Raw genomic sequence first — 10,390 nt, 5'->3', positions numbered from 1 at the left:
GAAAGAAGGAAGGAAAATGGGGAAGAAGAAGGAAGGAGAATGGGGAAAGAGGAAGGAAGGAAAATGGGGAAGAAGAAAGAAGGAAGGAGAATGGAGGAAGATGAAGAAAGGAAGAAAGGAAGGAGAATGGGGGAAGAGGAAGGAAGGAAGGGCAATAGATTTATATACAGCTTCCCAGTGCTCCCCAGCCCTCTCTGAGGGGTTTACAGAAAAATCCAGGACGACCTGCATTTGATTTTTTTTTTTAAAAAAGCAAATTCCTCCCTGGAGTTTTGTTACCGCAAGTTCTCAGTCTCCCTTTTTCTTTCGGGGTTTCTCCTTCCAGCTACACGGCAGCCAGCGTGATCGACACGGCCAGCAAGTACAAACTGCTCTGGAAAATGCCTCTGGAGGACGTAGAGATCGTGAAAGGTTTGTGGCCTGTAGTAGCGACAACTTTACAATGTTGTGTAAAGTTCTGCGGTTCTTAGAAAGAGTTTGCCTCCCAAGCTGAGATTTCTCTCAAATCAGGCCAGATTATTAATAACAATAATAATAATTTAAAAAAAAAACAAAATTAGATACAGCCAAGTTTTAACTAATAGGGGGAAAACGTTATTATAGGATATAGTTAAATAAAGAAAGGATAATGATAATAAATTATATATACATGGAGGATTAGAAAATTTTGGTATTGAATATTAATGGATGTTTAGCTAAAACAGGATTTGAGGATCTAATGTTAACGGAGGATGTTAACAAATAAGTAAATGAAATGCCAGCATGTGGTTACGTATTAAATCTTGGTATATTTAAGGATGAAGGACATTTAAATAATCATAGTCAGATAAAAGTGGAGGCGTGATGATGGTAATATAATAAATATCCGAGTTAAGATATTTGAATTAATATGAATTATATTTGATGACGGTGGAAGAGATGCACAAAAAAAGCCTTTTGTAACCAGCTGATGCACTTTCTACAGTATGTAAAGAAGGAGGAGTTGTTTGTTTTGAAAATAAATATTTTTTTTTTTACAAAAAAGAATAAAATAAAAATTGAAGATATGGACACACACACAAAAAAAAATCAGGCCAGGCGACTTGCAGGGGGAAAAGGCAGACCAGGATTAGTGGAGGTTATCTGCAGAAATGGACACCACAAGGAGAACTGGTCTGCCATTTCGTTACCCAACTAAGCAACACTCTGCACTGATGAGGTTACCTGGCTGGGTCGTGAAACGCTTGCAAGAAAACTACCAAGTTCAGAGGGCAACAAGGACCCCCTAATCTTCTTCCTCCTCCTCCTCCTCCCTCCTCCTCCTCCTCCTCCCTCCTCCTCCTCCTCCTCAATTGTATACTCTTTATCCCTGTTCATTTCCTAACTAATGATAAAATAACCCCATATATACTATAATCATCAGATTCTTCCTTTCCTTTAATTGCTAGTGTTAATCTACTCATCTCTGCACAATCTAATGTTTTTTTTAATCGCATTTTCATCTTTAGGGATTTCTTCGTTACATAGCTGGGACATGGAAAATAAAAAAGCTCAGAGAGCACCAAGGACCTCATAGTCTTCCTCCTCCTCCTCCTCCTCCTCCTCTTCCTCCTCCTCCTCCTCCCTCCTCCTCCTCCTCCTCACGCACCAACGCCATTCCTTTCTAGCACTGATGATGTTACTTAATTGGGTCATGAAATGCCTGCGAGAAAACAGCCAAGCTCAGAGAGCACCAAGGACCCCCTAATCTTCCTCCTCCTCCTCCTCTTCCTCCTCCTCCTCCTCCTCCTCCTCCTCCTCCTCCTCCTCCTCCTCCTCCTCCTCCTCCTCCTCCTCCTCCTCCTCCTCCTCCCTGCATATCCCTCTCCCTTCTAGCACTGGTGATGTTCCCTAGATGGGTGATAAGTTTTTTTAAAAAACCACCCAGTGCAATCCCACAATTCTCTTCCTCATCTCCCTCCTGCATAGCACTGATGACGTTACCTAGTTGGGTCATGGAACGTTTGCAAGAAAACCACCAAGCTCAGAGAGCACCAAGGACCCCACAGTCATTGTCCTTCCCCCTCCTTCACAAACGCTGCTCCCTTCTAGCCCTGGTGATGTTCCCTAGTTGGGTAATGAAAAGTCTGCAAGAAAACAAGCTCAGAGAACAGCAAGGGCCCCACAGTCCCCCCCTCCTCTCCTCTTCTACAAACCCCACTCCTTTCTAGCATTGATGGTGTTACCTAATTGGGTCATGAAACGTTTGCAAGAAAACCACCATGGCTCAGAGAGAACCAAGGACCCCCACAGTCCTCTTCCTCCTCTCTGCATACCCCTCACCCTTCTAGCACTGATGATGTTACCTACTTGGGTAATGAGATGTCTTCAAGAAAACCACCCAGTGCAGAGAGCATCCACTCCTCTTCCTCCTCCACCACCTCCTCCTCCTCCTCTTCCCATCGTCTTTCTCCTTCTGTCCCTCCTGCCTAGGACTGATGATATTACTTAGCTGGGTAATGAAATGTTTGCAAGCTCAGAGACCACCAAGGACCACCCAGTCCTCCTCCTCTCCACAAACCCCTCTCCCTTCCAGCAGTGATGATGTTCCCTAGTTTGGTAATGGGACGTCTGCAACAAAATATCCAAGCTCAGAGTGCATCAGGGACCCCACAGTCCTCCTCCTCCTCCTCCTCTTCTTCTTCTTCTTCTTCTCCCCTCTCGCTTCTTCCTTCTTCTTCACCTCCTCCTCTGCTTCTTCTTCTCCTTCTCCTCCTCTGCTTCTTCTCCTCCTTCTCCTCCTCTGCTTCTTCTCCTCCTTCTCCTTCTCCTCCCCGCCTCTTCTCCTCCTCCTCTGCTTCTTCTCCTCCACCTCCACCACCTCTTCTTCTTCTCCTTCTCCTCCTCTGCGTCTTCTTCTTTCTTCTTCTCCTTCTGCTCCTCCGCCTCTTCTTCTTCTCCTCCTTCTCCTCCTCCTCCTCCGCTTCTTCTCCTCCTTCTCCTTCTCCTCCCCGCCTCTTCTCCTCCTCCTCTGCTTCTTCTCCTCCACCTCCACCACCTCTTCTTCTTCTCCTTCTCCTCCTCTGCGTCTTCTTCTTTCTTCTTCTCCTTCTGCTCCTCCGCCTCTTCTTCTTCTCCTCCTTCTCCTCCTCCTCCTCCGCTTCTTCTCCTCCTTCTCCTTCTCCTCCCCGCCTCTTCTCCTCCTCCTCTGCTTCTTCTCCTCCACCTCCACCACCTCTTCTTCTTCTCCTTCTCCTCCTCTGCGTCTTCTTCTTTCTTCTTCTCCTTCTGCTCCTCCGCCTCTTCTTCTTCTTCTTCTCCTCCTCCTCCTCTGCTTCTTCTCCTCCTCCTCCTCTGCTTCCTCTTCTCCTCCTCTGCTTCATCTCCTCCTCCTCTGCTTCCTCTCCTCTTCCTTCTCTGCTGCTTCTTCTCCTCCTCCACCGCCTCTTCTCCTCCTCCTCCTCCTCCTCCTCTGCGTCTTCTTCTCTTTCTCCCTTCTCCTTTTGCTCCTCCTCCTCCTCCTCTTCTCCTTCTCCTCTGTGTCTTCTTCTTCTCCTTCTGCTCCTCCGCCTCTTCTTCTTCTCCTTCTCCTCTGCTTCTCCTCCTCCTCCTCTTGCTTCCTCTTCTCCTCCTCGACTTCTTCTCCACCTCCACCGCTTCTTCTTCTCCTTCTCCTCCTCTCCGTCTTCTTCTCTTTCTTCTTCTCCTTCTGCTCCACCGCCTCTTCTCCTTCTCCTTCTCTTCCTCCTCTGCTTCATCTCCTCCTCCTCTGCTTCCTCTCCTTTCCTCCTCTGCTGCTTCTTCTCCTCCTCCACCGCCTCTCCTCCTCCTCCTCCTCCTCTTCTTCTTCTTCTTCTTCTCCTCCTCCTCCTCCTCCTCCTCTTCTTCTTCTTCTCCTCCTCCTCCTCCTCCTCCTCCTTGCAACCCCCCCTCCTTTCTAACATGGATGATGTTCCCCTAGATGAGCCATGAAATACCTTCCAAGAAAACCACCCAGGTGGGGAGACCACCAAGAGACCCCAGGCCTCCCACCTCAGCTAAGAGATATTCTCTTTTATCAGCCTGTCAAGACTGCAGGCGAAATCTAGGGAAAGAGATCCAAGCCATTCAATTCCACCCCTTTCTCTCACAGATGACCTAATGGATGGATCTGTTTAGGACATAACCAGTGGGAGGCCTTAAATGTGTATATTTCCCCCCCCCCCCTGCACACACAGGGAGCTGTCAATCCAGCAATCGTGACAGCATCCAGAAAGCCATCTGCCGCTTGGACGAAGACCTCAGCACGCTGGGCCAAGTGAGCAAGCTCTCCGAGACCCTCAGCTTCCCCCATCAGGTGAGACATCTTCCCAGTGGTGAAATGTACATTTTTTTTTTGCCAACTGGGTGTGGCTTGGTGGGCGTGTCTTGGTGAGGGGGTAGTCATGTGACTGGGTGGGCGTGTCTTGGTGAGGGGGTAGTCATGTGACTGGGTGGGCGTGTCTTGGTGAGGGGGTAGTCATGTGACTGGGTGGGCGTGTCTTGGTGAGGGGGTAGTCATGTGACTGGGTGGGCGTGTCTTGGTGAGGGGGTAGTCATGTGACTGGGTGGGCGTGTCTTGGTGAGGGGGTAGTCATGTGACTGAGTGGGTGTGTCTTGGTGAGGGGGTAGTCATGTGACTGGGTGGGCGTGTCTTGGTGAGGGGTAGTCATGTGACTGGGTGGGCGTGTCTTGGTGAGGGGGTAGTCATGTGACTGGGTGGGCGTGTCTTGGTGAGGGGGTAGTCATGTGACTGGGTGGGCGTGTCTTGGTGAGGGGGTAGTCATGTGACTGGGTGGGTGTGTCTTGGTGAGGGGGTAGTCATGTGACTGGGTGGGCGTGTCTTGGTGAGGGGTAGTCATGTGACTGGGTGGGCGTGTCTTGGTGAGGGGGTAGTCATGTGACTGGGTGGGCGTGTCTTGGTGAGAGGGTAGTCATGTGGCTGGGTGGGCGTGTCTTGGTGAGGGGGTAGTCATGTGACTGGGTGGGCGTGTCTTGGTGAGGGGGGGTAGTCATGTGACTGGTTGGGCGTGGCCAGCTTTTGAAAAAAATTTAAAGCGTTTTTTAACTACCTATTTGCCCGAAGCAGTAGTAAAAAAATGCTTTTAAGAATTAAAAAATAAATAAATAAAAGAAAGGTTCAGCTGGGAACCGTGTGATTGTGGGAAACTTTTTTTCACTTTTTGTAAAAATTAGATTATTTTTATTAGAATTTTTCCCTTCTACAACACCTTACAGTCATTACATCAACATTGTTAGAATTATTTTGACATACAAAAAATTGTACTTCAATGTCTTACTGATTGAGGAATGATGAAATGTTTGCCTTAAAAGAAATAAAACTTTTGAAATTAACATTGTTATGCCATCATACCTGTACATGTATATAATATTTCGCTTCTATATTTACACGCCTTTATACACAGTTCTATATATACTTATATATATATTGGTTTTTTTGGCTTAATTAATTTTGTTCTTGTTTTGCAGCCATTTGTACCAATCGTTCCAAATTTCATAATATTCCGACTCTTCTTTATCTTTTAATTTCAGTGTTAATTTGTCCATCTCTGCACAATCCAAAGTTGTTTTTTTTATCACTAGTTCATCCGAGGGGGTATTATTTTGTTTCCAGCATTGGGCAAATGCTATTCTAGCTGTAGTTAGCAGATATGTGTTAATATGTACTTAATTTTCTTTGTATATTTCCCTTTGATTGTTCCCAGCAGAAAGATTTCGGGTTTGTATTTTATCTGTAATTTCTTGCACCCATTTCCAAATTTTTGTCCAATATTTTTGTGTTTCCGAGCAGGGGATAATAAGTCCCTTGTACTTTTTTTACACTTCCAGCAGGTCGGCTTCATGTTTGGGTACATTTTAGCCAATCTTGTTGGTGATAAATGCCAACGATAAAAATTGGCCATTTTTTTTCACTTTTTTAAAAGTATTTTTTTAACTACCGGTTCGGGGAAATAGGTAGTAAAAATTTTTTTATTTTTATTTTATTTTATTTTATCAATTTCATATATACATTCACAATTATATGATCTCATAACTGTTATTAATAATATGTATTTATAACAATTTTCCCTACTGTTGACAATATACTTGAAGATTGTTTTCTTAACATCCCATAGATCCATCTTATCTTACAACGGTCCTACTTCTTCTTCCCTCCCTCCCTCTTTCCTTCCCTCGTTTCTTCTCTCCTACTCCCCTTCCTTCCCTCCTTCCTTCCTTCCCTCCCTCCTTCCTTCCCTCCTTTCTTTTCTCCTTCTCTCCTTCCTTTCCCCCTTCCTTTCCTCCTTCCTTCCCCCCTTCCTTCTCTCCTACATTCCCTCCTTTCTTCTCTCCTTCTCTCCTTCCTTCCCTCCTTCCTTCCCTCCTTCCTTCCCTCCTTTCTTCTCTCCTTCCTTCCTTCCCTCCTTTCTTCTCTCCTTCTCTCCTTCCTTCCCTCCTTCCTTTTCTCCTTGCTTCCCTCCCTCCTTCCCTCCCTCCTTCCTACCCCCCTTTCTTCTCTTTCTTCTCTCCTTCCTTCCTTCCTCCTCTCCTTTCCCTTTTAAAAATATTTAAAAAGTAGGGGAAAAAAGGTTTCCCATAATAATCCATGCGATCATTGGAAGCTCTTTTTTTTTCTCTTCTTTTTGCTTTTTAAAGCATTTTTTTCCTGCCAGTTTTCGGCAAATAGCCAGGAAAAAAAAATGCTTTAAAAAGCAGGGGAATAAAAGCTTCTGACGATTTCGCGGCTCACAGCTCAGCCACGCGATCCTCGGAAGCTTTTTTATTTTTTTTACTACCGTTTCGCAGACCCAACAACAATTGTCCCTACCAGTTCGCGCAAACCAGTGCGAACCAGTAGCATTCACCCCTGCATCTTCCCCATCAAAATGTCGGAGAAAGAAAGTTGAAATGGAAAAAGAAAAGAAATACGGTTAGCCCAAAAGGAACATCCCAATCCAGCCTAAAACATCTTCAATAAAATCACTACAGGTAGTCCTCAACTTACAACCACCATGGCGCCCCAAATATCTGTGGCTAAGCGAGACAGTTCTTGAGCAAATTTTGATTCATTGTATGACCTTTCTTGCCACAGTTGTTAAGTTAGTCGCGCTTTTTCACACAGTTACGGCCATTGCAGCATCCCCACGGTCGCGCGTTCTCCATTCGGATGCTTGGCAGCCGACTCACACTTATTGACGGTCGCGGTGATCCCATTTTGCGACCTCCCGACAAGCAGAGTCCATTTGGGAAGCCCGATTCGCTTAACAACCATGTTGCTCAATGAACAACTGCACGGATTCGCTTATGAAATGGGGCAAAACCCGCGTAACCGATTTCTCACTTACCATCTAGCTTTGGGGCTGAATTGTGGCCGTAAGTTGAGGACTCCCTGTACAATGACAAACAGGCTTTTTGGGGTTTTTTTAACCTAACAATATGATCTGCCCCTAAAAGGCCAGTTGTGGTTCTTTTTGTCAAGATTCCCAGTAACAAGCAAGACTTCCATTGCAAGCAAGACTCCGAGGCAATTGAATTCCTCAAAAGATTGCTTTGATATGGAAATATCATATTGGGATGTATTTGGTGAAAACTGACTCTGAAAACTCACCTCAGAAAAAGTAAAACGAAGTCAAAACAATCAGTCACATGGTCCAATCACGGCTCGGTTTTGTTGCCTGGTGACATCACTCCTCCTTCCTCTGCACAGGTGTGAGAATGACCTTGGTTCTCAAGAGAAAGTATTTTGTTTCGGCTACAAAAATCCCCTCTATCTCAAAAAAAAAACCCTCCCTCAGCTCCCGTGTGGCAACGCTGAAGCGGTCCAAAACGGTTTCGGTCCGGTCAGCTTCAGGGTTGAGACCCTTTTGGTCCGCTAGAAAATCATGGCTCAGGGTGATCTTGCCAGGTTGTTTCCCTCACACACACACACTCACACAAAATTCACCTTATCCGCAAGTTTTTGAAATTCCCACGACTCTCCTTCTAATCTCCGCTCTCTTCTTCAGACTCTGGATGACGTCATCAAGGATTTAATGGCCGCCATCCACCGGGAACTGACCGAGAAGCAGTCCGTGTCCTTCAGCCTCTCCTTCCCACCCAACAAAATGGAGCTCACCGTCACCAAATCCGACAGCACCGACTCTCACATTTTTGAATTTCCCAATCCGGACGCACGGCACAGTTTTGAACAAGGTTTTGAGGACGCCAAGAAAAAGCTAGGTAGCTTATAATGACGATTTGGCACCCGGTGTTAGAATGAACTCCGTTCTAACTTTCCCGACCGTTCTCAATGCTCCTTGCTACCCGCACACCCCCCGCAGGTAGAAAGCTAGTGGCTCAGCATGAAAATGTGTCTGCCGTGTGTGCCCTGATATGCTGGTTTTCCACGAACGGGGATTAGAGGCGGGTTGGAGAATGCTTTCATTATGGTTTCTTCAGTCTGGATGATGCTACGAATTTGTTAGGGTTTCTTAATTTACTTTCAATTTTAATCTATATATATATATATATATAAAACCGTGTGTGTGTGTGTGTGTGTGTGTGTGTGTGTGTGTGTGTGTGTGTGTGTGTTCCAGCATAACTCTGGAACACCTCGAGCAATTTCAACCAAACTTGGTACACAGATGACTTACTCTCTGGAGGAAAATATTGTGGGAGTAAGGCACCCCAACACCCCTCGGCGTGTGTGTTCTGTTAAGATACAACCTGTCGTGGCTTAATATGCCTTCTACTGTATTGCCGTGAAATGGCTTCTACTGTGCAGTGCAGTGGAGTTCCCATGGTGATGGCTTCACAGTATTCCACAAGGGGGCGCCCTCTGGTAAGGGGGAAAATCCAAAATAGAAATTACATTTGGTCTGGACGTTCCCCCCCCCCCCCCAAATAAATAAATATCCCAAGAAACTCCTGGTTATCATCTAGTTTACTTTAAAGAAAGACTAGAAACAAGGAGAGATTAAAAACAGGTTAAAAGGAGCAAAAGGAAAAAACACATACAGTGAAGTAAAATAAATGAACAAGTGATTTAAATACCATGGAAACTCTGGTTTTCTAATATATTACGGAGAGGCAGTTTGATGCAGTGGTTAAGGCATCAGGCTAGAAACCAGGTGAAACTGAGTTCTAGTTCCGCCTTAGGCATGAAAGCCAGCTAGGTGACTTTGGGCCAATCACCAGGAGAAAACAGGAGGGAAGAAGGAGTATTACATATGTTCACAGCCTTCAGTTATTTACAAAATAATAATAATAATAATAATAGTAATAGTAATAATAATAATGCCAAATGCAGACTTTGCAAAGAAGCTGATGAAACTGTTGATCACATACTCAGCTGCTGTAAAAAAATCGCGCAGACTGATTATAAATTGCGGCACAATTCAGTAGCACAAATGATCCATTGGAATTTGTGCAAAAATTCTAATATTAAAACAGCAACAAACTGGTGGGAACATCAGCCTGAAAAAGTCACCGAAAATCAGAGGGTCAAGATCTTGTGGGATTTCCGCATACAAACAGACAAAATACTGGCGCATAATACACCAGACATCACACTGGTTGAGAAAAATAAGGTCACAATCATAGACATCGCAATACCAGGTGATAGCAGGGTCGCCGAGAAGGAACATGAAAAAAAATCGCGAAATACCAGGACTTAAAAATCGAAATTCAACGACTATGGCACAAACCAGCAGTGGTAATTCCAGTGGTAATCGGCACACTGGGTGCTATTCCAAAAGCACTGGAATTACATTTAAAACAGTTAAAAATTGACAAAATCACCATCAGTCAAATGCAAAAAGCCGCACTGCTTGGAACTGCACGCATATTACGAAAATACATTACGACGTCCTAGGCCCCTGGGTGGGGCCCGACTAGTAACCAATGCCAAATCCGGCGAAACAACTGGCCGCTGTGATACAATTCATAATAATAATAATAGTAAAGGCAGGATAAAAATAAGGAATATTCTTCACCAAACTATAAAATGTATTGTGAAACTGAAAATAGGTATGTTGCAAGCTCTGTTTTATTTATTTCTCTTTCATTATGCAGCTTCTAACAAAAACTGCCTGGATCCCGAGTTCCTAAAGGCCATCCCCATTATGAAGACACGGAGTGGCATGCAGGTAGGTGCAAGATTTCTGAGTCCAAGATTTTGCTCTTTCCTTCTTCTGACCGAGGTTTCCCCAGCAGCACGAAGCCGAGTCCCCCGTCCCGATAAACCCCTTTTTATTTCATCGACCGTGAATTCCTCTCCAGCAAACTCTTTCCTCTCCCACAGTCTTTCAAGAGAGGTCACCCTTACCGACGTTGATTGGTCTTGGAGAGTGGCCAGGCCGATATCTTTCAGACGCCACAAAACGTGGCAAGGATGCAGGAATGAACGAATGGCCTCCTGCAAACTCCACTCCCC

The 10,390-nt window shown here is 45.2% G+C and overlaps 1 protein-coding gene across 1 annotated transcript in view; it reads left to right on the top strand.

Moving 5' to 3' along the window:
• The window catches only part of ARHGEF17 (Rho guanine nucleotide exchange factor 17), a gene marked incomplete in the record, with an annotated part of 129,533 nt that overhangs the window by 93,618 nt on the left and 25,525 nt on the right, over window positions 1–10,390 (top strand). Inside the window, 4 exon segments of the mRNA XM_087722021.1 lie at window positions 326–411; window positions 4,176–4,294; window positions 7,983–8,196; window positions 10,030–10,103. Of these exon segments, the coding sequence (XP_087578147.1) occupies window positions 326–411; window positions 4,176–4,294; window positions 7,983–8,196; window positions 10,030–10,103 (493 nt within the window).

Source organism: Thamnophis sirtalis, unplaced genomic scaffold (genome assembly GCF_051295495.1).
Source record: "Thamnophis sirtalis isolate CommonGarterSnake01/CBP01778 unplaced genomic scaffold, rThaSir2_p1.2 scaffold_8, whole genome shotgun sequence".
Lineage (NCBI taxonomy): Eukaryota > Metazoa > Chordata > Lepidosauria > Squamata > Natricidae > Thamnophis > Thamnophis sirtalis.
The sequence above is the reverse complement of the archived record's forward strand: the minus strand, read 5'-3'. Positions and strand labels throughout refer to the sequence as shown.